The 27,683-nt window shown below is 40.6% G+C and overlaps 1 protein-coding gene across 1 annotated transcript; it reads left to right on the plus strand.

Moving 5' to 3' along the window:
- The first annotated feature begins 371 nt into the window (after window positions 1-371).
- On the plus strand, window positions 372-27,683 carry LOC127633377 (serine/threonine-protein phosphatase 2A activator-like). Its single transcript, XM_052112426.1, has 10 exons — window positions 372-466; window positions 6,691-6,797; window positions 11,013-11,099; window positions 11,246-11,371; window positions 11,818-11,935; window positions 12,304-12,403; window positions 12,957-13,081; window positions 13,391-13,491; window positions 18,679-18,786; window positions 25,692-27,683. The coding sequence occupies exons 1-10, from the start codon at window positions 436-438 to the stop codon at window positions 25,764-25,766; spliced, it is 978 nt and encodes a 325-aa protein (XP_051968386.1). The 5' UTR covers window positions 372-435; the 3' UTR covers window positions 25,767-27,683.

A 27,683-nucleotide genomic window follows, 5' to 3' on the forward strand; every position in this document is an offset into this window, starting at 1 on the left:
TAATTAATCGGGACACCGTGTAATTAATTCGATTAAAAAATTTTATCGATTGACATATATATATAAATATACACACACATATAATTTTCTGACAATTCTTTCATATGTGAGGCTTTACAGGGTTAAAAGTTCCTCTTTTATGACGTTTTGACACGACAACAATAATCTCCTGCATGTTGCTCACACTTCCTGACTTTAATTTGGTTAATTAAGTTAATAATATTACATAAATATTTTTTTAAATAAATAATAGAATAATAAAACTCCAAACTACTTATGCCAAAATGTATTCATCAGGAATTTCAAGTTTTTAATAAGAACTGTATATACTGTTTTTTACTTGGACTTATATTTTGCAATTGAGCATTGATCTGAGAGGCGCGAAAGTGCCGGTGAGAGTTGAAGGCTCGTGTTTTTAAGTGTTTCAAAATAAACATGGCGGAGAATGAGAATGAGCAAGTGTCAGGTAACGCACTTCGTATCTGCAATTAAAAACTCATAACTTTAAAGCGGAGATACCTAACGATTATATATTTTTGTTGTTGAGCACCTCTGTGTCTGAGAGGGATGTACAGATGAACGGCTTATAGTCTAATTTAATTAATCGACTGGTGTCTGACAGCTATGCTGTACATTTAGCTCAGTGATGTGGCGCATATTGTTGTAACATTGTATTTCAGGGATGCAAACCACTCACATTTAAGCTAAGGTCACCTTTTTTTAATCTAATTTGTCTAATTTTCGATATTTTCCTTAAGTCACTTGAAAGGGTTACTTTAAGCTTAACCACTTTAAAAGCTTTACATTTAGAAACTAAATTAAAAAATAATAAATAAATAAACTAAAATGTATATATCTAGAATACCTGCTATGACTTTCCCACCTTTTTCACCTCTCGTGAGTTTGCATCCCTGATGTGGACACCGTGTGAAGTCTCTCGTTTTCAAAGTTATCTGGCTAACTCATCATCTGTAAATAAAGTACATCAAGACTTGAAGGAATATTCTGGGTTCAATACAAGTTAAGCTCATTCGACAGCATTTGTGGCATAATACTGATTACCACATACATTTATTTTGACTTGTCCCTCCTTTTCTTAAAAAAAAAAAAAAAAAAGCAAAACTCTGGGTTCCAGTGAGGCACTTACAGTGGAAGTGAATGGGGCCTATACGTAAACATTAAAATGTTCACAAATTATAGCCACAAGACATAAACAACATGCATGTTAACATTATTTTAGTATGATAAGATTGCTTAATAACCTCTTCTGTGTAGTCTTTCCAATTTTACAACTTTGTTGCTGTGACAATGTAATGTTATCAAACCCTAAAATTACTGTAAGAAAGACGATTTAAACAATTTTACAACTCAAATAATACATGATTTTTAACAGAAGAATATGTAAGTGCTTTAATAAAATTATAAGCTTCACATTTCTGCCTTTAAACCCCCCAAAAACTGGCCCATTCACTTCCATTGTAAGTGTCTCTCTATAACCTTGATTTTTGCATCATAATTCTTTTTAAAGAAAATGTATATTAACATTGAACATGGAATATTCTTTAATCAGTGTGTTATTTTTTATAATGGATCATATCAGCTTTAAAAATGGCAACAAAAAGGCATTCATGTAGGGTTTATTCTTTTTGTTAAAAGAACTGGGAACATTGTCTTTTGGGTCAGAAAAAGAGGCTCATATGTTGCCAGACCAAAAACCAACTTGGAGCTCCAGTAAAACTAATTTGTACTTCTTAAAGAACTGCTGATTCAGGGGTTTCAGGTTGTATATACCTTCAGACTTCTGTCTACCTACAGGCCTGGTCCCTCACCCTTCCTGCTAATCAGTTGTGGTGATTCTGTTTTTACTTATTTGTTATTTTTGTATAATTCCCTTGTACTTTGCGATCTACATAAGATGTAGCTGTTTGGAAGGTTTAGAGTGCATCTGGACTGTGATCAGTGTAATTCTTCCTCTCTTCAGTCAGGCGCGAGCTGCAGTGCTGCTCTCACGAGTCATCATTACAGTTTAATGTGATCTCCTGTTATTCGACAATGAACATTTTTGTCAACAATTTTTTTATTGTCGACGTTGTCGATAAAATCGACTAATCGTTTCAGCCCTATTGTGAAGTACTGCAGGTTCAAGCATTCACACATTTCCAAACATTAGTAACCTCTATAAATTTATTATACAAATCTAAATATGTGGAGCAGTAAAGGAGAGTTTGACCGTGGTTCACAAGAAGCAAAACTGAGAACTGTCAAACAAGCATTTAATTTTCTGTTTCATAATAAAAGCCCCAGTTGGGTGAATTAAATAGGACAGAAATGTATTAATCTATCTTTAAAATATCTTATCCTGAATATAATAATAATCCAGCATTATATAATAATAATAAACTTGACTGGGTTCAACAGTAATAATTTAGCTATGTAAATAAAACTATGCAATATTAATCTGGTTTCCAAAAGGCTAAATAGGCCTTTTGGCCTAAAGTTGTTTATGCATACCATGTTCATTCACAAAGAAAAATTATTTAGTAAAATTTTATGAAGGTAGAGTGACTCCCAGACAGGTCTCCTAAGCAACCAAGTTGACCAGGTTGCTTGGGTGGGAAAAGACACATGGGTTAACCTCCTTATGGTTGCTATAATGTGGTTCTCTCCCTCTGCGGGGCGCGTGATGTGTTGTGCGCGGTGCTTCGGAGAACAACGTGAAGCCTCCACACACACTATGTCTCCGCGGTAACGCACTCAACAAGCCACGTGATAAGATGTGCAGATTAATGGTCTCAGACGTGGAGGCAACTGAGATTCGTCCTCTATGCCACCACGGGGACTTAGAGCACATTGGGAATTGGGCAATCCAAATTGGGGAGAAAAAGGAGAATTTGTTTATTATATATATGTAGTCAAATAAGATTTTTATTATGCTTCCACATATGATTGTATGTTAAATATAAGTAGAAATGGGCAAATCAATGAAAATGATTACGAAAGTGATCACATACTCTGTGGGAAACTGTGGGAAACACGCTTTCATAATTTTTAAATAGGTTTTTATTTCATTACTTATAAACTAATAACTTTATAAACTAATAAATATTAAATCTACTTGGCTACAGTGGCTGTTTAGATTAAATGATGGTTCCTCTGATTTAAGAAAAAAACACTTATGCCATTTCAGAGCAAAAACATAATTATCAAGATATACAGGTGCTGGTCATATAATTAGAATATCATCAAAAAGTTGATTTATTTCAGTATTTCCATTCAAAAAGTGAAACTTGGATAATGTATACATTCATTCCACACAGACTGATATATTTCAAGTGATAATTCCTTTTAATTTTGATGATTATAACTGACAACTAATGAAAAACCCCAAAATCAGTATCTCAGAAAATTTGAATATTGTGAAAAGGTTCAATATTGAAGACACCGGGTGCCACACTCTAATCAGCTAATTAACTCAAAACACCTGCAAAGGCCTTTAAATGGTCACTCAGTCTAGTTCTGTAGGCTACACAATCATGGGGAAGACTGCTGACTTGACAGCTGTCCAAAAGACGACCATTGACACCTTGCACAAGGAGGGCAAGACACAAAAGGTAATTGCTAAAGAGGCTGGCTGTTCACAGAGCTCTGTGTCCAAGCACATTAATAGAGAGGCGAAGGGAAGGAAAAGATGTGGTAGAAAAACGTGTACAAGCAATAGGGATAACCGCACCCTGGAGAGGACTGTGAAACAAAACCCATTCAAAAATGTGGGGGAGATTCACAAAGAGTGGACTGCAGCTGGAGTCAGTGCTTCAAGAACCACCACGCACAGACGTATGCAAGACATGGGTTTCAGCTGTCGCATTCCTTGTGTCAAGCCACTCTTGAACAAGACGCAGCGTCAGAAGCGTCTCGCCTGGGCTAAAGACAAAAAGGACTGGAGTGGTCCAAAGTTATGTTCTCTGATGAAAGTAAATTTTGCATTTCCTTTGGAAATCAAGGTTCCAGAGTCTGGAGGAAGAGAGGAGAGGCACAGAATCCACGTTGCTTGAAGTCCAGTGTAACGTTTCCACAGTCAGTGATGGTTTGGGGTGCTATGTCATCTGCTGGTGTTGGTCCACTGTGCTTTCTGAGGTCCAAGGTCAACGCAGCCGTCTACCAGGAAGTTTTAGAGCACTTCATGCTTCCTGCTGCTGACCAACTTTATGGAGATGCAGATTTTATTTTCCAACAGGACTTGGCACCTGCACACAGTGCCAAAGCTACCAGTACCTGGTTTAAGGACCATGGTATCCCTGTTCTTAATTGGCCAGCAAACTCGCCTGACCTTAACCCTATAGAAAATCTATGAGGTATTGTGAAGAGGAAGCTGCGATACGCCAGACCCAACAATGCAGAAGAGCTGAAGGCCACTATCAGAGCAACCTGGGCTCTCATAACACCTGAGCAGTGCCACAGACTGATCGACTCCACGCCGCATTGCTGCAGTTATTCAGGCAAAAGGAGCCCCAACTAAGTATTGAGTGCTGTACATGCTCATACTTTTCATGTTCATACTTTTCAGTTGGCCAACATTTCTAAAAATCCTTTTTTGTATTGGCCTTAAGTAATATTCTAATTTTCAGAGATACTGAATTTGGGATTTTCATTAGTTGTCAGTTTTAATCATCACAATTAAATTAAATAAACATTTGAAATATATCAGTCTGTGTGTAATGAATGAATATAATATCCAAGTTTCACTTTTTGAATGGAATTACTGAAATAAATCAACTTTTTGATGATATTCTAATTATATTACCAGCACCTGTACATCGAATATCATCAATTTGCTGAAGAATATCGAGATCTAAATTCTGAAGCCATATCACCCAGCCTTAATCCACTTACTAAAACCCAGTCAAGTGTGATGCTCATTGTCATTGCACACAAAGTCATGAACTAGATGTATCAACCCACAGGAAATGCAAATTGCCTGCCATTAACACTGTGACGTGGGGCTCAAGATCAATCAACCATTTTTCCACTGCCCTGTCTCAGAACTCAGGGAAAGAGTGTGATTTTGTTGATTTAAGTGATTTTGTCAAACAAGTCTATCAAGGACCTGTGGAAAAATCTAATCCTTTTCTACACGAATACTGGGATTGTAACCAATAGTTTTATATGCTGGATAAATCACTCTTTTGGGACCAATTTAGACATAGGATTTTGAAATAAAATAGAACCAGGGTTTAGATGCACGAAACGTTCTTAAGAAGAAATTTCTTCTTAACTACTATTTTCTAGAATATTTGGTATTCCTGAAAAAACTTCTAAAGAAAGTTCTTATCTTATTTCTTAAGATTGTTCTTAAGAAGCATTCAAATTCTCAAAAAAAAAATGTTCTTAAATATCATCGTAAATAACATCTTAAATTTAGGATAACCTCACAGATGTCTTAAATTCTAAAAAGAAAGATGTGAAATGAATTTACTGGGTTTATCATTTTGAGTCTGAAGTCACAATGGGCTGTTTATTTAGAAATGTTTTTGACTGTTTTGTGTTTAATTATATTTTTATTTTCTAGCGATGCACCGAAATTAAATTTCTGGGCAGAAACCAAAAATTCAGGATGCACTTTGAGGAAAACCGAAAAAATGATTTATTTTATTTTTTAAATGCCTATTTTATAACATTAGAAAGCTTAAGGGGGGCCTGGGTAGCTCAGCGAGTAAAGACTCTGACTACCACCCCTGGAGTCACGAGTTCGAATCCAGGGTGTGTTGAGTGACTACAGCCAGGTCTCAGCAACCAAATTGGCCTGGTTTCTGGGGAGGGTAGTCACATGGGGCAACCTAACTTTTAACTAAAATTATTGCGAGGTGCTTGCTACTTAAAAAAAAAAAAAAAGATAATCCCATTCTACCATATCAAATGCCTTTTCGGCGTCAAGTGAAATGGCACTGACCGGAGTCTGATCATTCGCCACTGACCATGTGATATTGATGAGATGCCTAATGTTATCAGAACAGCTGCGGCCCTGAATAAACCCCACCTGATCTATATGTATAAGAGATGTCATAACTTAATCTGTTAGCCAGAATTGTTGACAATATTTTAACGTCCAGCTGGATCAGGAAAATTAGACCGTAACTCTTACACGTCCTTGGATCTTTGTCCTTTTTAAGAATCAGACTGATCCGGGCTTGTGTCATGGTTGGAGGATGTTTTGCATTCTTTTGTCTTTTTATTCTTAAGAAAAAATTAAGACGTTCTTAAGAAAATATTTGAGAAATTCGTAAGAATTTTTCAAGAATTACACTTAGGAACGTTCTAACAAACTTCTTATAATTTATCTTAAGTACTTTCTTACATTTTGTTCTTCAGAAATTTTTTGTGAATCCGGTCCCTGGTGACAAATTCAGTATCATGAAAGTTTGTGAACTTTGATATCTGAGAAATGAAATGAGATTTTATAGTGCAAGTTTCGAACTTTGTATTGCAAGACCTGAAATGAAACAAAGTAAACAACATTAAATAAATCGGTATTAATAAATGTGGTAATAAATACATACATCAAGAGTGCCTGAAAATGTCATCACTGTTGAACTTTCATTTCTAGATATGTTGTCCCTCAGAGAGAAAATTGACAAATTATTAATTTGGCTCTAAATTTGGGTGTGTCGATTGATATTTTTGTGTCTTATACAGGATCCCATCAGGATGACCAGCCTCCCAATCCTGTCAGCTTCAGTTTCATGGTGCCAAAGAAGGAGATCAGCATGGTGTCTGATATGGGCAAATGGAAAAGATCGCAGGTATGTTTTGCAAACCACTAATCAAAGCAGATTTTTTTGCTACCTTGAAAGATGAGAAATTTGTTAATTTTCTGTCTCTTTCTCAAAGTGCCTCATGAGTTAAGATAAGAATAGGAAGCTGTATTTTTGACACTTTTTTTGAAGGCGCACTCACTTTCAATTGAGCGCAACAGTGCCCACACACTTTTTCAGCTGTCTGAGTTCTGGAAGTATTCAGTTCATTTCTTCCATAGGCTTTTAATTAAATCCTTCATAAAAGAGTAGTGAGCCATGAACCAAACCAACCAGCTCAGAGGTGAATCATTCACAACATCAAAAACTTTGTTTTGAGGCCAAAAAGTATTAACAGAAATCAGACATATAGACAAAGGTACAAGGCTGTGTACAAACCATCTTTCATGAGGGCACAAACTACATCCCATGAAGCATTGCGTTTGATGTCATTGAATAAAGAAATTATGAGAATATATTTAAAACTACTGTATTTATTTTAGGTTGTTGATTATAAGTAGAGAAAAAATATATTTTACGTTTATTGCAAAATATTCCGATATATACAAATATATGTAGTTGATGGGTGAAGGGAGACCGGCTAGATTATGTCATTCACAGTACATCATTGGAGTATGCAGGTTCCGTTGGCTGCAGATCTCTAAGGGGGCTTTCACACTTGGTTCGATTGCCTGTTCCGAACCTGAGTTCGATTGCTCCCCCCTCCCCCCTGCCCCCGATGGACTGTGTTCACATTATATATTTGTATCCGAACCGCGGTACGCTTGCGTCATCAAGCTGCAGCTGGTGCGTAATCGTGTTGCTTGATAACCGCGAAATGAAAAGGCGTCAAAATTCAATGAATAGACTTGCTCGGTTCACATTTGTTCTTCTTTTTTTAACCTTTGGTTTTGTTTTCAACATCAAGCTACAGAAACACACTTGCGTCTGTCTGCCGCAAAAATACTGAAATCGTTCAAAAGACAGCGGGCTGTCCGCCGAAGACAATTTTTGCGAAGGCAAGCAGAAATCATCTCTCTGCTTGCAGCGCGTGTGCGTCAATCCCGCTTTTCGTCAAGGTAAGTGTATACACACACGCACGCACGCACGAAAGTAAACTCTTTCCGCTCATTTTAAAAGTGACGCATGTGAGACTGACGACCACATTATACGTCATCAATAGCGGTTCACTTCCGCGGTTTGGTTTGATTGCGTTCATATCAGCAGCGAACCGTACTGGAGTTCACATGAACCGTACCCCAGACCACCTTTTTAAGCAGACCCGAGTACGGTTCGCGGGTGCGCACCCGAGTTCGGAAGACAGCGTTCACATCATCCAAACGAACCGAAGTCTGACGTCATTCGAACTGGGGTGCGCACCAAAAGTGCTAGTGTGAAAGCCCCCTAATTGGTGAACTTTCTCTGCTGTAACATGGGTAATGTAGTTATTTAATATGAATTCCGCTATAAAAACACTGAAGTTGAGATAACGCGGACAGATGGCTTCAATGGAATCATATACATCACTGAACAAACTCGTAGCTCATGGTTGTTCTGTCTTTAAACGTTTATAAGTTAACATTGAAAATCAATTTGTCTACGGGATAAATTAAATGAATTTTTACTTCCGAAACCAGTCTGTTGCAGTATGGCTGCAGACATGTACTCTCCATCACGTAACTGGAAATAAGTTACAAGGATAAAGTTGTATTACTTCAGTGAAGAAAATAATAAATAAAAACCTTTTGTATAAAGTTTGATTTGTTGTTACTGGTGTTTAATTAGTCTAATGTTTTAGTCTGTCATACATTAAGAATCAAATAAAACATTCATGATTAGTTTCTGTATATCAGGGGATTGCGCTATTATCTTGGATTATATTTTTATAACCCTTGTGATTTCGATTTGTGTGAAAACTAAAGTGAAATTATAATGGACGGAATCTTCCGGCCCCGTTAAAGATGCTGCATGGTGGATACATTTTGGAGCACATGAGTTAAACAACTGGACACGACTGGCTGATTGTAGACACTTTATTTTTGTATATTACTTTGATATCTGATTTTCAAAGTGAGGTGTAATAAACCAACTAATCACCATCAGCAATGTTGGTCTCATTAATAACTTCTCACCGTACACACAGTAAGGCCTGTTTCACACAGCACGTCGAAGCAGGAAAGTGCGTATTTTTTTCAGCATCCATGTTAACTAATGAGTGCATTTACACCGGAAGCAGCGCAGCGGGATTTCCAGCGTTTAGTATTTTTTTGCTGCTCATGCTGAATTAAAGTGACAGCGCACTGTTGATGGACATCATGAAGATGAGCTGATACAAAAATTTAGATATTGCACAGAATAGGCATATATTTGTAGTCTAGTGCGTTTTTGTATTAATTATAGCTTGTTGGGGACAAAAAGACATAAAACCAAAATGAAACTGTTTAAATTATATAGCTTAAGCAAACATACAGTTTTATCATTTAAAACTACAGTATACTACATGTCATAGCCTTAAACAAACAAAATAAAACAGGCCATTATATACTATTAAATGGACAGCAGGTCTAAAACGTTAACAGCAATACCCATATACACAGCCAAATTCTAACAGCTTTTGTAAATGAATGCATGCGACCGCATGTGTAGTCCCCTTTCCATTGTATTGATGATGGATGACACAAGACAGATTGAGGACAAATTAAGTGCTCTGTGACCTTCAACTTATTTTTTATAAGAATTAATTAACAAAGGAAAAAGTATAGGATATGTCTGGCAAGTAAAAAAATATTTTTGGAAGTTTTTGTGAGGAAAGTACTCAACACTTGAGTTTGAACCAAGATATACAGTATCTTTATACAGTGGTTGTGCATAATTACTTATTTCTGACTATATTATTAAGCTATATTATTAAGTGTGATCGAGTCAAACCGAGTGATTAAACTGTCCACTGTTGTGGAAAACAACATTCTCCCTCTCCACTGAATGATGATTGAAATGAGCTTATTGTGTTGGCTGTCACTACATTAAATAATTCTACAAGACTGCATTTGATAACACACACCAGCATCATGTAAATAAGATTTCATAACGATCAAGCTTGTAACACTTAACAATAGCTCACTCCTGATAATCATGCTATAAATGTTTTTCTGTAAAGAGCGCAGCAGTTTCTGCAGCAGAAACGCTGCTGGTGTAAAAGCACAAGCTTTGTTTGCTGCAAAGTCTTTGTAACTTGCTGCTTCAGCACGCAGTGTTAAAGAGCCGTAAGTTTACTCCACTGTAGCAGAGCAGGCTGTCTAAAAAATACATTTTACATGTGAGATGGGCTGCACAAATAATTAAAAAAAATTATCGAGATTACAGTTATAGCTGCTGCTATTAACTAATCATGAAAAATGTTACCTCATTCAATTTAGATTTATTCCTGTAGTGTCAAGATTTTCCGTTTTTTGTCCGTTGTGTGCATGAATTCAATAGATGATCAGAAAATCTGTTTAAATTAGTCTCTTAGCATATCAGAATAAACAACCTTGTATTCTAGTATTGTTGTTTTGCACACTTTCCAAGTACAATTTATTCAAAATGTAAACAAAACTTGAAAACCTGTTTTTTAATGCAATAAAGCTATTCAGGAACAATTTTTTAGCTTGTTTTGAATGTGTAGCCTACATAAAGAATATGGCATGCAGTTGTCCTACAAAAAGTATTTTAATCGAGGTGAATAGGCGCAATTACAATAACAAGTGAAATATTTGTCAATTAGGACTTTCATCATAATCGTGCAGCCCTACATGTGAGCAATAAATTGAGTGAGTGATCGAACGATCCACAATTCCAAACAGAATGAATGAGAGTGGAGAGTTAAAATGTCCAAACAACACGCAATGATCTGCAGCACAGTGTTGGTAAATAATGAGAAAATAATTTGGTCCTGAATCCAACAATGTTCATTTTAATAATATGGCATGGAAATAAACAAAAGATCATCAACTCTGGTGTGAATCAGCAGTTAATAAACTTTATACATGGTCCATGCAGGTCCAAGTGTCAGTATAAAGTCCAACACCTCTAAGAGCCAAATTATCTAGAAGCAGATGATTCCAATACTGGGAAGTTTTTTTGGAAAACATTGAAATCTCAATATTATGTTTACTAGGACTTCATTGCATCATTAAAACATCTTTTGCTTGTATTTGTGCATGTGTGTCTGTTCTGTGTAAGTAGGCATATGCAGACTACATGGGATTCATTCTGACCCTCAATGAAGCTGTGAAGGGAAAGAAACTTACATGTGATTACCAGGTGTCTGAGGTGGGTCACACTATCCTGCAGCTCACTATAGTGCTGTACATTTATCTGTGTAATGGATTAATTAAATGGTACATAAATGTTGCTGCAGATAATACAGTTAAGGCTCATGGATTCACTTTTACAATCATGCTTCTTTTTGCAATTAGACAGTGGAGAGGTTGCTTGCTTTGTTGGACACTTTAGATTGCTGGATCGATGAGATGCCACCAGTAGACCAGCCTTCTCGCTTTGGCAATAAAGCCTTCCGTAACTGGTATTCCATGCTACAACAGGTAAGCAGAACATGTGTCTGCTCATTTTGAGCATTTGAACTTCTGTCATAATTTGTTCTCATATTACTCCAAATACATTCTATGTACTTTATATGACCAGTGTTTCATTTCAAACTGTTTTAAAGGGATAGCACACTAATTTACTCACTCTAATGTTGTTACAAATCTGCCTAGAAGAGGTGCCCAGAATTGTAGTCATAGTTAAATACTGATAATATAATTGTTAGGAATGTTTTCTAACAATGTAATATAAACATTTGGGTTATGTTTAGAAATCCCAAAATAACAGAAGAGTGCCTTTATTAGTGCAGTAATACTGTGTGAATACTGTACCTCTGTATGGCATGGTATCTTTTGGGTGCTGTTTTTTTTATTTCAAGACAGTTGATTGGGTGGTGCGATGATGTTTATGTTGAAAGAATTGAAATAATGTTTTTTGTGTGCAGCGGGCTGAGAATCTGGTCACTATTGTTCTCCCAGAAGACTGTCATGGTGCTGCTCCAGAGATAGCAGAGTACCTGTTAGAGTCTGTGGGCAATTCCACCAGAATTGACTATGGCACCGGTGTGTGTGTGTTTTGTGTATGTTGTTTTGGGGGGGTTATAATTACAGCAAGTGATTATTTGTTGTTTGTATGTTTGTTTGGCTGTTCAATGACCCCGTCATACCTAATGATAAACAATAAACAAACAGCTAATAGAATAAGTATGTGAATGTAAAGGTAGAATGTTTTTATAGCAAAAGTCCACTAGAGGGTACTGTTGACACACCAATTTCCTGAGAGGGCAATTTCCCTTGTATCCTCAATGCAGCTGCAATATGTTTGTACTAATGTTATCTTCTCACTCTTATTCAATTCAAATGTCATCTATAATAAAAGAGTAAGATTTTCTACATATTAAGCTTAAGAAATGACATGTTTCTGTGTGCAGGTCATGAGGCTGCGTTTGCTACATTCCTTTGCTGCCTTTGTAAGGTGGGAGCACTACGTATGGAGGACCAGCTGGCCATTGTATTTAAAGTGTTTGACAAGTTGGTGGATCTTTTTATTTCTTTGTTTCCTATTTTAAATATACGTTGTCTTAACATGAAATCTCTGGACACACTTATCTGTAGGGGCGGCTGTGGCTCCGGTGGTAGAGCGGGTCGGCCACTAATCGCAGGGTTGGTGGTTCGATTCCAGGCCCACACGACTCCACATACCGAAGTGTCCTTGGGCAAGACACTGAACCCCAAGTTGCTCACATTGGCAGTCTAGCGCCTTGCATGGCAGCTCTGCAGTCATTGGTGTATGAATGATGTGTGTGAATGGGTGAATGAGTCACAGTGTAAAGTGCTTTGAATACCGTTAAGGTTAAAAAGGAGCTATATAAGTGCAGACCATTTACCATTTACTTATCATCAGCTCTTTGCTAAACCAGCATCTGTAATGAACAATAAGGCACCTACCTCACTGGTATTTGTGCATACTAAATGCCAATAAGAATGTTTATAGTTCCAGCATATTTTGGTTGATACTAGTGTGAAGGTCAGTCGTTACAAGGTCATTTGCATCATTAAAAGCATTATGATCTTATTGGCTTAGGTATCTGCGATTGACGCGCAGACTGCAGAAAACATACAGAATGGAGCCAGCGGGAAGCCAGGGGGTGTGGGGTCTCGATGACTTTCAGTTTCTTCCCTTCATATTGGGCAGTTCACAGCTTATAGGTAACCGTTTGGTATTTGTTATCCATTTTGGCTCCAATTGAATAGTGTCAAGCATTGTTAATGCCCTGTGTTTTCTTGGAAATTAATTTTTTTTGGGTTTTCAGAAGAGCAAGCTTGTTTTTTATTTTTTTCAATTATTTGTATTATTATTAATGGCTTAAGTAACTATTTATTGGACCTAGCACTCAGAAATGATCTTTAATTAATTGAAATCCTGATTCGTTGTTGCCTGCGATGAAAATAAGGAGAGGGAGACACCTAGTGTTCAATCGAGTAACTGAACTGTGTTTGTTCACCTGTTGTGTGTAGACCACCCAACCCTGGAGCCCAGGCACTTCTTGGAGGAGAAGGTTGTGAATGAGCATCATCAAGACTACATATTTCTGGAGTGCATTAAATTCATCAATGAGGTATGTGCGGTCTGACAACTTCTCACCTTTGCTGAATGAGATGGCAAAACAATTTTCCTCATTTTGATGTGAGATGAAGCACACACCCAAAAACAAAACTTTCTTTCATGTAAATACTTGCAATAAACATTTTTAATTGTCTCACTCTCAGATTAGCTTTATTGGTATGGTAAAAGAAGCTTTACATTCGCAAAGAATAGTAACATTAAATATACATATATATGCGTTTACACAAATATACGTGTACACATATATATATTTTTTTTAATACAATAAATAATAAAAAAGTAGATATAAAAGCAGTCTCTCTCTCTCTCAGGGAGGTTGGGTTTGGACTCCACTCCCACTCCATTTCCTTCCTTCCCTGCACGTTGTTGTGAATTACTCCTAGGGCCCACCCCTCCTTACTTTTTCACTTACCCCTCGCTCTCTTTTTCCTTCTCTTCATTACTCTAAGAGGGGCTAGTTGGTCTGAGGAAAGTCAGACTTGAGTGTGTGTGTGTGTGTGTGTGTGTGTGTGTGTGTGTGTGTGTGTGTGTGTGTGTGTGTGTGTGTGTGGAGTAAAGATACACAGCACTACCATTCATAAACTACCCTTTCCCAAGGGCAGCCCCTCTCTCTCATAAAAAGGCCTGATAGTACATTAACTTTGTTGATAATTACATTGCCAAAACTACAGTATAGTTAAAACATTACTTATAATTATTATATTATTGGATTTGTATACTCTTGTGTACATATGCTTTTAATTTCCTTACTGTTAAATAATCTAACAACTCCACTTATTTTTCTATGAACGGTCTCTTTAAAGGAATATTCCATGTTCAATACTAGTTAAGCTCAGCCCACAGCATTTGTGGCATAATGTTCGAGGTTACAGTGAGGTACCTACAGTGGAATTACAATGGATTAATGTGGCCAGTTTTTGGAGTTTAGAAACTTTAAGCTTCTAATTTTATAAAAACACTTGCATTAATTCTTCTGTTACAACTCATGAATTATTTGAGCTTTAAAGTTGTTTAAATGGGGTTTAAGTGTTTACGGTGTTACGTCGTCATGACAGCAAAATTGTTACATTTGATGGGATATCAAGATGTGTTCTAAGTATTAAACTATATTTAACTTGACACAGTGACCTAAAAATTTATGTTTATGACACAACGTATCCGAGACGCTACACAAGCATGTCTGATGCAGGTGTAAATTGACGGGTCCTTAAACAAGCCCTCATAATAAATCTCCAACTGATTGACAAATTCACTTGTGAAATGGATTGCTGTGAACTGTTTGCCAATGATCAGCTTATGTTCAGTAATATGTTGGTAAACAATAAATGTTATTCTAAAGCCACTTTTTTTATTGTCTTATCAATGATTAACTCTTCTGCTACCGGAATGTAATGCATTTTAAGTATCTGAGTATCTATATATTCTATAATAAATAAATTGATCAATTGTCACACATTATACATACATTTCTGCATATACATGGTGAAATTATTTATTTTTCACATATCCCAGCTAAGCTGGGGTCAGAGTGCAGGGTCAGCCATGATACGGCGCCCCTGGAGCAGATAGGTTCAAGGGCCTTGCTCAAGGGCCCAACAGTGGTGTCTTGGTGGTGTTGGAGCCCCTCATATAACAATAATTCAATATATAATGATTATATTTATATCAATATATAATTATACATAGTTATCTTTAAATATTAAAAAAAAAAAAAAAAAAAAAAAAAAATATATATATATATATTCTGATAATTAAAATGCTTTACATTCTTGTTGCAGAACAGTTAATCATTGATAAGACAGTACAAAAAGCAGCTTTAGAATACAATGTATTGTTTACTAACATATTATTGATCATAAGTCAATCATTGGCATACAGTTCACAGCAATCCATTTCACAAGTGACTTTGTCAATCAGTTGGAGATTTATTATGAGGGCTTGTTTAAGGGCCCGTCAATTTACACCTACGTCAGATGTCTCGGGTGTGTTGTGTCATAAACATAAAATGTTTAGGTCACTGTGTCAAGTTAAATATAGTTTAATACTCAGTCATGAAACACATCTTGAGATCCCTTGAGTGTTTTGAACGCATGAACATGTTTGTGTTGTTCTGCCTACTGAAGTGTTTTCTTCACTATAAACTGCACGTTGCTCATACAGCTGAAATTTCACTTACTGCCCTCTGGAGTAAACAGGTGGTACTGCAAGCTTGCATTTCTCAGGAATCTTCATTATTATTGTCCTTGGGCATGCGATTTAAAACATTTTTGTAAAATTAATTGCACTGAATTAACGCGTTAAATCGACAGCCCTAATATATATATATATGTATATGCAATATCACACGAGCAGGCCTGAGGCTGAAGGCTGAGTACTGTAGCTAAACACAGCAGTGCTGATTTAGGGCCATATAGCATGATTGCGTATGTGATAATGCTTCTATACAACAGTTCAATGAACAAGTATATTTTAAAAAATGAGGAAAAACTGAGTACTCCAGTAAGCCTTGAGTTGTGTAATTAATCAGTCTGTTGTTTCTCTCAGCTGTGATGCTAAATTTGTTTGTTTAAAGCCATTTAAAGCTATTTTCTAGCTGTAGTCGGGTAGTAGTAATACAAGTGATCACGGAGCGCTGTTGTAAACAATGACTGACGGATTCACTTCAGGTCACCAACAATATTACACACAAAATGATCTTTTTGCCACCACCTGCTGGCTAACATATGTAATGTCAAATAAAGACATGTAAGAGATACATATACAGTAACTCTTAACACAAATGCACTACTCTTACACTTTAGTTTAGAACAGCAAGAACACAAGCCGAGTGATACACACAGTGAAGCGTCAGAGTGCTGATGGTGTCAGACCATCAGTGCTCATTGCACGTCTCTCATCCAATCAGATTCGAGGACCGGAACTAACTCTTGTATATATGTGTGTGTGTGTGTGTGTGTGTATGTGTGTGTATATATATATATATACATATATATATATATGATTTTTCCAACCTTTTTCCTCACTCTGGAAGTGTATAGATCTTGAAGGGAGAGCAGGGGGCAACCAATAATCCGCTCAGCAGTCTGAACTGTCCTTTGTAGTCTTCTGATATCCAATTTCATAGCTGAACCAAACCAGACAGTTATTGAAGTGCAGAGGACAGTCTCAATGACTGCTGAGTATAACTGTATCAGCAGCGCCTGTGGCAGGTTGAACTTCTTCAGCTGGCGATGGAAGTACAACCTCTTCTGAGCCTTTTTCACAATGGAGTCAATGTGGGTCCCCACTTCAGGTCCTGTGAGATGGTAGAGATGGTAGTGCCCAGGAACCTGAATGGTAAAATGGTCTGTACTTATATAGCGCCTTTTTAACCTTAGCGGTATTCAAAGCGCTTTACACTGCATCTCATTCACACACTAATGATGGCAGAGCTGCCATGCAAGGCTCTTGCCTGCCATTTGGAGCAACTTGGGGTTCAGTGTCTTGCCCAAGGACACTTCTGCGTGTGGAGTTGTGTGGGATGGGAATCGGGGTGAAACACCATCTAGGCCCTGTGCTTTCCTTGTCTTTTGTTGTTAGAAGATGCGGTACACTTCCTCTTCAAAGATCTTTAGTGCAGGTTGAGTTGCAGGAGGGGTGAGGAGGGGGGTTGCAGGAGGTGTTGATGTTTGTGTGAAGTGGAGGTCAGAGTGGGTGTGGGGTGTGAGTTTAGGCCTTTCAAATCTACATCAGAACACATTCAGGTCGTCAGCCAGTTGTTGGCCCACCACAGGGTTGGGGGAAAAAGTCCTGTAATTCATAAGTTGTTTCAGGCCACTCCACACTGATGCAGGGTCGTTAGCTGAAAACTTGTTTTTCAGCTTCTCAGAGTATCTTTTTATAGCCACTCTGATTTCCTTATTCAGTGTGTTCCTGGCCTGATTGTACAAGACATTATCCCCACCTCTGTAAGCATCCTCTTTGTCCTGAGGAAAATGTCTGATTTCTGCTGTGAACCATGGTTTGTCATTGTTGAATGTTAAATAAGTCCTAGTAGGGATGCATATATCCTCACTGAAATGTGATGTCACCCAATCAGTTCAGTCAAAGCAGGCTTGTAGTTCCAGCTCTACTTCATTGGTCCAACTCTTTACAGTCTATGCTACAGGCTGTAGTATAGGTCTGTACGTTGGAAGAAAATTAACCAGACAGTGATCAGAGACCCCCAAAGCTGCTCCAGGGATGGAGCCGATATGCATCCTTTATTGTTGTGTAGCAATGATCCAGTATATTTCTGTCTCTGGTGGGGTATGTATTGTGATGTTTGTATCTGGGCAGTTCACGTGTGAGGTTTGCTTTGTTAAAATCCCCAAGAATAATAATAACAGAGTTTGGTATTGTTCCGTGTCTATGATCTGATCAGCAAGCTGTTGCAGCACTGTGTTCATGCACGCTTGTGGAGGAATATAAACCCTCACCAGAATAAATGAGGAAAACTCCCACAGCAAGTAGAAAGGCCTACAGTTAAGAGAGCTTCCAAATTAGGACAGCACATCTATAACATTGTTACATCTGTACAATAACTTTCATTGATGTAAAATCATGTTCCACCACCTCTCTTTTTCCCCAATAACTCTGTGATGCTATCTGCTCTGAACAACTGAAAGCCTGGCAGATGTAATACACTGTCCGGGATGACTTCACTCAGCCAGGTTTCTGTGAAGCACAAGGAAGCAGAGTTTGAAAAGTCCTTGTTTGTATGGGTGAGGAGGTGTAGTTTGTCCATTTTGTTAGGGAGAGAGTGGAGATTCGCTAGATAAATGCTCAGCAGCACTGTTTGAAAGCCGTGCTTACGGAGCCTGACCAGCGCATCTGCTCGTCTCCCTCGCCTGCGTCTCTTGAACATCAAAGCTGCGCCTCAGACTAAAATGTCCAGCAAAGCGTCTGAATATTCAAAAACCGGGGAAAGATTGTCTGGTATATTCTGCCGAATGTTCAGCAGTTCGTCCCTGGTAAAACTGATTGGAAAAAGATTACTAAACACAGGACATACATAAAACAACAACAATAGAATAGGAGCACTCCACACTGAGGCTGCCATCCACGGTGCCATCATGATGAAGAGATTACACAGTATGTTCATAAATTTGTATGTTTTAAATCACTACATTCTTGTTTTTTTTTAATTTCCTTCCATTAGATGAAAACAGGCCCCTTTGCCGAACACTCTAACCAGCTTTGGAACATCAGTGCTGTTCCTTCCTGGTCCAAAGTCAATCAAGGCCTCATACGAATGTACAAAGCAGAAGTAAGTATTATGGTACAATAAACACTAATAGATATAAAAACATGTCTTCCAAAAATGAAAATTCCCTCCTCATTTACTTGCACTTATATTTTTGCAAGCCATATTTACATATTTTCCATGGAACACAAAAGAAGATGATAAGCAGAATGACCGACATAGTCACCATTCAATTTCATTGCATCTTTTTTCCACACAAAGTGAATTGTGACTGAAGCTAACATTCTGCCAGACAGTCAACAAAGACGGTCAAATGGGTTTGACACAACATGAGAGTAAATGATGACAGAATGTTTATTTTTGGGTGAACTAACTCTTTTAAGCCGATGCATTCCGTTTATAGTTTATTCAAAAGGTACATTGCTATCACGTCTGTTATAATTATTGAAAAAATATTAGTAAACACTCTATTAAATATGTAGAATTGCTACCTTACCCACCAATTTTACTTTACTGTCTGCACATTTGTATTATTTTAAAAGCTTTGTAAAGGCGTGGACTCTTAATGCTCTAAAGATACTCTGTGAAGTTTTAAGTTGGACCAGAAAGAGTTAATTGAGCAAGCATGTGTGTGTTTGAAGGGAAGAACTCAGTGCCCCACCCCCTCCTCCAAAGCCCACATCCTGTGTTGTTGAGAAGACGCCTGTGCTCCCTCCCCCGTCTCTCTCCTCATCACAGAGCAATGCTGAGGGGCCAGTCTGTCTGCGAATTCCCCTCCTCCTTCCCTTTCTCTCTCTCTCGTGCCTTGTCTGTCTTTCCCCACCCCCGTATATATGTCACACTCTCATTCTCTCTTTGACTGTGTTAGCCCTGCTATGTGCCAGGGATAAATGACTTTGGCTTATCTTTCAAGTTAAATGTTTGGACTCGGTGTACAAGAGTTATGTTGAACTTTTAAAATATATTTTTAATCAATTTGATCAAATTCAAACTACTTTATTGACATGATCGTTTTACATACACTATTGTCTAAGTGCATATTATTCTTAATAATATATTTTACTGTAATATTATATTTTTTCATTATATTCTGCATTAGCCATACTATGCCATGCATACTATGGAACTGTCAGCTACATTTAATAACAGACTGGTCTCAATTCCAACTTTGTTTTCACTGAATTTACCCAGTGTTGCACATATAAGTGGACAGAACTTTAAGTTTTCTATGTGTCCATAAAAATATTTTGTGACTTTGATAGCTAGCAAAGGGAAATTATTATTTCCTTTGCCATGTTGTATCTATCCCTAGGCAGCTGTTGCTCACTTTTTTTAAAGAGCAGAGACTGAATTTAAGTTTCCCCAAAGAAGCCGTATCGGTTACCTAACGTAACCTCGGTTTTCTCTAGATGAGGGAACGAGTATTGCGTACGCTAGCTTACGCTACGGGAAAGATTCATCTTTTCTGAGATATTGAAGCCAAAAAATGATCCTTAATTTTTGTATCCATTGTCAACGCAGTGTGGCAGCTGCAGACCTTGAGCGGGCTTTCTAGCGAGCTCATAGGTTGCTCTGCGGCAACTGCTGCAGCCTTTAGACGAGCTTGGGCGAACTCGCATCCAATGAGAGGCGTCCGCGCGCTCACTGCATCAAAGCCCGCCAAAATGGGCGTGACTAGAGTGCATATAAGCGTAGTTCGTAGGCTGGAACCCTGGTTTTCATTGACTGAAGCGAAAAGTCGCCGTGGCGCGAAGCACGGCCGGCTACGCAATACTCGTTCCCTCATCTAGAGAGAACCGAGGTTACGTTAGGTAACCGATACGTTCAGCTACGAGAGTTTCTCTCGTTTTGCGTAAGCTAGCTTACGCTACGGAACCCATTGTCAACGCCGTGCGCGCCAAGCATCCACTGTATGAGCCCCAGGGAATTAAGGGGGACCCGGGGAGCCCTTATGAGTGGGGAAATAATATTTGGCCGGCAAGAATGCGGGTCATTGATTGTGTAATACATAAGCACATAGTGGGAAGGGAACGACAGAGCGGCGGTGCCGGTCTGTGTGGAATGTGACCCATCAGTGCAGCTCACCAGGGGAGCTGTAGCTTATTAAACCGCTAGTAGTTTCCATATTGTAAAATCTGACAAAGGTGGAGGGGGAAGTCCATCCCGCTGCCACACATATGTCGTGAATGGAAATCCCGCTGGACCATGCCCACGAGGATGCCATGCCTCTAGTGGAGTGAGCCCTAATGCCCAACGGGCATGGCAGGTCTTTTGACGCGTATGCAGCAGCAATAGCGTCCACTATCCATCTAGACAGTGTCTGTTTCGAGGCGGCGAGACCTTTGGTGCACCCTCCAAACGAAACAAAAAGCTGTTCAGAGCGTCTGAAAGCAGCGGAGCGCGCAGTATACAATCTCAGTGCTCTGACCGGGCAAAGGAGATTGGCGTCGCGTCAAGCTATCGGATGCTGGCAGCGCCGATAGGGAAATGACCTGTGCTCTGAAAGGAGTACCGATCACCTTGGGAACATAGCCGTGTCTAGGCTTTAAAATGACCTTGGAGTCACTTGGTCCAAACTCAAGACACGCAGCGCTGACAGACAGCGCGTGAAGGTCTCCCACACGTTTAACTGATGACAGGGCAGTCAGAAAAACGGTTTTGAGTGAAAGGTATTTCAAATCCACGGATTGAAGTGGTTCGAAAGGGGGGCCTTTCATAGTTTCGAGAACTATAGAAAGATCCCAGATAGGAACCGATGGGGGGCGCGGGGGGGTTCATCCTTCTAGCTCAAATGAGGAAGCGGATGACCAGCTCAACAGATCTGTTGTCCGAACGGACCAGGACGTGGTGACCCTGAATGACCGGGAGAAAGCGCACGAGCGCGTACTCGACCGCTATCATTTCCAGACAATTTATTTGATGGTGCTTTTCCTTAACTGACCATAGGCCGAAAACCGGAGAGCCCTCGCAGACCGCGCCCAACCCGTGTTGGACGCGTCTGTCGAGATGACTTTTCGGCGAGATACAGCTCCCATTGTCACTCCCCGCTGATACCATTCGGCCACTGTCCAGGGCTGCAGAGCTGATATACAGGTCTGAGTCACCTTGATGGGCTGGCGGCCTGTGGCCCAAGCCCGGCGAGACGCGCGGGTGTTTAGCCAATGCTGAAGCGGGCGCATGTGCAGTAAACCCAGCTGAAGTACTGCTGCGGCTGAGGCCATGTAACCTAGCACTCTCTGGAATTTCTTCAGAGGCGTGAGGCTGTTCATCTGAAAAGATGCGGCTAGTCGCTGAACACGGCGCGCGGCTGTGTAGATAAGCGAGCCGTCATTGCCACGGAGTCTAGTTCTATTCCAAGGAAGGAAATTGTCTGACTGGGCTGTAGTGAGCTCTTGGTCCAATTGACTGCAAGACCCAAACTGTTCAGATGGCTGAGGAGAACTGCTCTGTGAGACAGAAGCTCCATATGTGACTGTGCCATAATCAGCCAGTCGTCCAAATAGTTCAAAATTCGCAAACCCTGACTCCAAAGGGGTGCGAGCGCCGCATCCATGCACTTCGTGAAAGTACGGGGTGCTAAGGACAGGCCGAACGGGAGGACGGTGTATTGATAAACCTGGCCGTCGAAGACGAATCTCAAGAATGGCCTGTGACGGGGATTTATCTGAATCTGAAAGTATGATCGAGAGAAATAAACCAGTCCCTCTGGCGCACACGCGCGAGGAGTTTCCTGATCGTAAGCATTTTGAACTGTCTTTTTGCAAGCACCTTGTTCAAAACCCTGAGATCTAATATGGGTCTGAGGCCGCCGTCTTTCTTGGGAACAAGAAAATAACGGCTGTAAAGCCCCGACTCGCTCAGAGAGGGTGGCACTTTCTCTATGGCCCTTTTGCACAGAAGGCTTGCTATTTCTGAACGAAGCATGCACGCTGCTTCCGTGTTCACAGTGGTTTCGAGCCGCGCTCTGAAGCGAGGAGGGCGGCGATCGAACTGTAGCAAATAGCCCTGTTGTATTGTGCTTAACACCCACTTGGATATCCCTGGAATAGCTTCCCACGCTTTGAAGCGTAACGCTAGAGGGTGAATGGCCAATTCGCTCTGATTGCTGCACACAGAGCGCTGAACAAAATGTGTGAGCGCGTTTAGTGTGTTCATGCATGATTGCTCGCAGACAGCATGAACAGGCTGTTTTGTGAGTGACTTCCCGATTGGAATGAATGGGGAAAGAGTCACATCTGTTACGTGATGCGCAAGCATAGTCATGGGCACGGGACTTACACACAGAGGAATGTTTGCTGGCCGTGTAACAGAGCGGGCAGAGAATGGGCGCGTGCACGTATTCGTGGGCGCATGTATTGACTCTAGCGCTTGAGCGGTTCGTAACCGCTTTATGTGAGCGTGCTCTGGTGGGGACACGAGACATGCAGTGCTTGTGTGCAGAAGTGAACACTGGATTGTGGGCACATTTTCTACACATAGGGCTGGTCGTGTGACAGAGCGGCCAGAGAATGGGCGCGCGCACGCATTTGTGGGCGCCTTCATTGACTCTGACGCTCGAGCGGTTCGTAACCGCTTTATGAGAGCGTGCTCTGATAGGGGCACGGGATGTGTTATGCTTGTGTGTGGGGCGAACACTGGGTTGTGGGCACATTTTCTACACATAAGACATGTTTGCTCTTTACAAGATTTATTTGGGTCGCCGTGAAAACGGCGTTTGAGTGCAGGCAAGCGGGCAGTGTCACCGGCTTGTTGGCTGCTAAATTCACCACTGTAGTAGCCTGAGAGAAGGGGACTGACAGGGGGCAAATCTTTGACGGTGGTCCGGCCGCGGCGGGACTGAGCCGTCGTTTGTTCAACAAAGTTAGGAAGACTTCGGTTGCTCTGGTTTCAGCGTTACCTTACATCGAGGCCCACGGGGGGGCGGCGGTCTGCGGCGGCTGTCTGAGCGCGATCGAGGGCGGCCGCCCTGTCGACGCTGAGAAGTCTGAGATTGTTGAGCTGGGCGCTGTGAAGAGGCTCGTGCAGGAGGCTGATCACGTGAGCGGCCTGCAGAGGAGCTAGCGCGACGAGGCAGAAAGAGATTCATGGCTTGTGTGGCTTTTTGGACCTCTGAAAACCGGTCAATGATACCACTTACCGCGGAGCCGAAGAGACCGGATGGAGAGAGCGGTGCGTTGAGGAACGTAGAGCGCTCTGCTTCTCCCATGTCGGCTAGCGTTAACCACAGATGTCTCTCGATCACAGTCAGCGCGGCCATGCACTTCCCTATAGCTTGGGCTGCAGCTTTGGTAGCGCGGAGGGCGAGGTCCGTAGCACTCCGTATGTCTGCCTACTTTCCTCATCCAACTCCCACAGAAGGTCCGCTTGGAGGATCTGTAGGACGGCCATAGAGTGCAGAGCAGATGCAGTTTGGCCAGCGGCGGAATAGGCGTGGCCAACACAGGCGGAAGTTGTTCTGCAGGCCTTAGATGGGAGCACTGGTTTAGACCGCCATCTCGCGGAGGGCGGGCAAAAGGTGTGCTGCTACCGCATCCTCGACCGGAGGGATGGAAACGTAGCCCTTCTCAGTGGCGCCGTCCACCGAAGCAAGAGAGGTGGAGACGTGGGATCGGACCCTGGCCGAGAAAGGCGCGTTCCATGATTTGGAAAGCTCGGCGTGGAGTTCCGGCAGGAAGGGAGCGGCCCGGGTAGCGGGTGCTGCGTGGCGGCGGCTCTGTAGAAAGCAGCCGTCAAGTCTATTGGGTGCCTGCTCAAGGGGCGGTGACCACTCGAGCCCGAGGCGGTCGACGGCCTGTGTGAGGAGGCGTGTTAGTTCCCCTTCGACTCCGGCGCGGGTCCTGCTGGATTCCTGGGCCGAGGAGGAGGCGTGTGAGCCTGACCACTCCTCGCTGTCCGAAGCCATGATGGAACAGCCCTTATCCTCCGCTTCTTCGTCCGAGATGGCAGCAGAGCAGCCGCTCGGCGGCAACTGCGCGTCCCGGGTGGGCGGGGAGGGTGAAGGCGATGCTCGAGGGATGGGCTCCGGCGAGGCAATCGCTTCTACCATTGTTTCCGGCAGCCTTTGAGAGCGGCGCTTTTTTCTGCGCGGCTGAACGGAAGGCGGCGCGGCGGCTTCGGTCCTGAGCGCTTCGAGTCGAGCCCGCAGGGTCGACATCGGCAGCTCCTCGCAGAGATCGCATCCGCCTTCGGCGAGGGCGAGCTCTGCATGCCCCAGTCCCAGGCAGAGAGCGCAGATGATGTGGCGGTCTCCGGTGCTGAGAGGAGCGCGGCATGAGGCGCAAGTGGAGCGAGGCATCTTAAAAAAGACGCTCGTACTCTTTTGTGAAGTTCTTAAGAACTAGCTTGCTTTTAAAAAGGATACGTCGCCGGATGGCGTAGCTCGCAGGATGGCTGAAGGTGGCGAAGACGGCCGGCTTCTTCGAGCGCTGTCCACACTTGCTTGATGCCCCTCGAACGGCGACGCGGCTTCCAGTTCAGTGATGCGAAGAGCTTCGCTGAAGAGATGAAAATCAGGGTTCCAGCCTACGAACTACGCTTATATGCACTCTAGTCACGGCCATTTTGGCGGGCTTTGATGCAGTGAGCGCGCGGACGCCTCTCATTGGATGCGAGTTCGCCCAAGCTCGTCTGTAGGCTGCAGCAGTTGCCGCAGAGCAACCTATGAGCTCGCTAGATAGCCCGCTCAAGATCTGCAGCTGCCGCACTGCGTTGACAATGGATACAAAAATTAAGGATAATTTTTTGGCTTCAATATCTCAGAAAAGATGAATCTTTCCCGTAGCGTAAGCTAGCTTACGCAATACGAGAGAACCTCTCGTAAGAGAACCAATACATTTCAGTGCGAAGATGTGTGCAAATATACCTCTGTTGTTTAGTCTTATTCATGGCATCAGACATTTTGAAAGCTAGCAATTCTATTCTGTTGCTGCACAGTTGAAATAAACTATTTCTTTGTTGCCCTCTCACAGTGTCTAGAAAAATTCCCAGTCATCCAGCATTTCAAGTTTGGCAGCCTGCTCTCCATCCAGCCAGTCAAACCATGAGAGACAACAAAAAGAGTCCACTCCTTGTCCGATAGCACAACCAAACCTCCAACTTTGGACAAAACCACTTCTTCACACTCAAAACCTTAAAATGTATCCTCTACACCAGAGGTGGTCAGTTTTGCTCCTGTAGATCTACTTTCTTCTAGAGTTCAGTTCCAACCCTGCCTCTAATACATGTTATTCATGTGGACCTTGATTATTCGGTTTAGGTATGTTTTAGTTGCATTTAACTAAACTCTGCAGGAAGGTAGATTTCCAGAAGCAGGATTGAAATCTCCTGCTCTACACAATCTACTAGATCTGTATATGACATAAATCCCACATCTGATGGTGACATCACTAATTGATTCAATTTGTCTATATGGTTTTATTTATCCATTTCCTGCAAGCAGGAAGTTGAACTGCTTCTCAGACATATGCAGTGAGAACCTTTGATGCTGTAATGCACATACATCTTCATTTGGATTGGCATTTATATTATTTATTTTTGTGTATAAAAAGAACAGAGCTTGTCACAATGATGCTTGGTTTTCGTTTAATGTACAGGATTTGATTTCCTGTCTGTAAAATTTCGGAAACCAATTAACAATGTGTGTTTGTAAAGTACTGTTTAAAAAGGCACATCTATAGTGAACTTAGAGTGACTGAGTTGTTTTTCAGTTAGCAAAGATTGCTGAGGCAAGTGTTAGGTGTAAATAATTTTGCTAAATGTGTTACTTTACCCATGTGAGACATGAAAGATTTGTTGACCATTTTTTATTAATATTTTTTCCTATCTTTCATATTCACTAAAAATAGAACAAATTGTTGCAAAACAATAGCTTTTCGTGTAAAATTTAATTAAGACTAAGAAAGGTTGTTAAAGAATGTGTTTATAGTTTTCTAACAGCTATATGTATCTAATAGCATAGTCTTCCATTTGCTTAAAGCAAATAACTTGGCACCAGCAATTTAGCTATTACACTAAAATAGTGAAACTATTTTGATTTCTAAACTACATACTGTGTAAATAAATGGTTTCAGTTTGCTTCAGAATTGTCTCTGCATCTCAACACAGAGGGGTGTCACTATAAAGAACTTGGTACATTATATTAAAATTACTGAATTTTGTTACGCAAATGCTGTGGTGGTGTACGCTTTTAGAAAAATTTTCTTTGGCACAAATATTTATCCCATTTTACCTCGCAGAGTAAGTTTTTATAGTTCAGCATGTTAATGTGTCATAAATCAAGAATTAAAGGTGAAATTCACCCAAAAATGAAAATTCTCTCATTCTTTACCCACCCTCATGATATACCAGATGTGTATGAACACAAACAAAGATTTTTAGAAGAAGAATATTTCAGCTCTGTATCTCAATAAGTGAATGGATAATTTCTTTCAAGTAATCCATATGACTCCAGTCGTATTGTCCATAGCTTCAGAAGTGAAATGGCAGGTGTGGGTGAGAAACAGATCAATATATAAGTAATTTATTGCAATAAATTCTTCTCTCTGCCTGGTAGGTGGCAATATGCACAAATAATGTGTATCACCAAAAGAAGAAGAAGAAAGTAAAAGTGGAGATTGATCATAAAAAAGGACTTAAATATTGATCTGTTTCTCACCCACACATATCATATAACTTCTGATGATATAGTTTTAACCACTGGAGTCATATGGATTATTTTTATGCTGCCTTTATGTGCTTTCGAATCCTCAAAATTTTGGTACCCATTCACTTGCATTGTGAAGACCAACAGAGTTTAAATATTCTTATAAAAATATCTATGTTTGTTTTCTGTAGAAAAAAGTAAGTCATACACATCTGGGATGGCATGTGGGTGAGTAATTGATTAGAGAATTTTAATTTTCATGTGAACTATCTCTTTTAATGATTTTGAAATGAGAGACATGTAAAAATTGGCATTTTAA

Source organism: Xyrauchen texanus, chromosome 3 (assembly GCF_025860055.1).
Source record: "Xyrauchen texanus isolate HMW12.3.18 chromosome 3, RBS_HiC_50CHRs, whole genome shotgun sequence".
In the NCBI taxonomy this organism is placed as follows: domain Eukaryota; kingdom Metazoa; phylum Chordata; class Actinopteri; order Cypriniformes; family Catostomidae; genus Xyrauchen; species Xyrauchen texanus.

What these genes read in the sequence shown, in the direction of transcription:
- LOC127633377 (XM_052112426.1), top strand. Translation starts at nt 436, where the DNA reads ATGGCGGAGAATGAGAATGAGCAAGTGTCAG. An exon ending in GTATTTAAAGTGTTTGACAA is followed by an intron (nt 12,404 to 12,956) that starts GTTGGTGGATCT and finishes TTATTGGCTTAG; the next exon opens with GTATCTGCGATTGACGCGCA. An exon ending in GGGCAGTTCACAGCTTATAG is followed by an intron (nt 13,082 to 13,390) that starts GTAACCGTTTGG and finishes TGTTGTGTGTAG; the next exon opens with ACCACCCAACCCTGGAGCCC.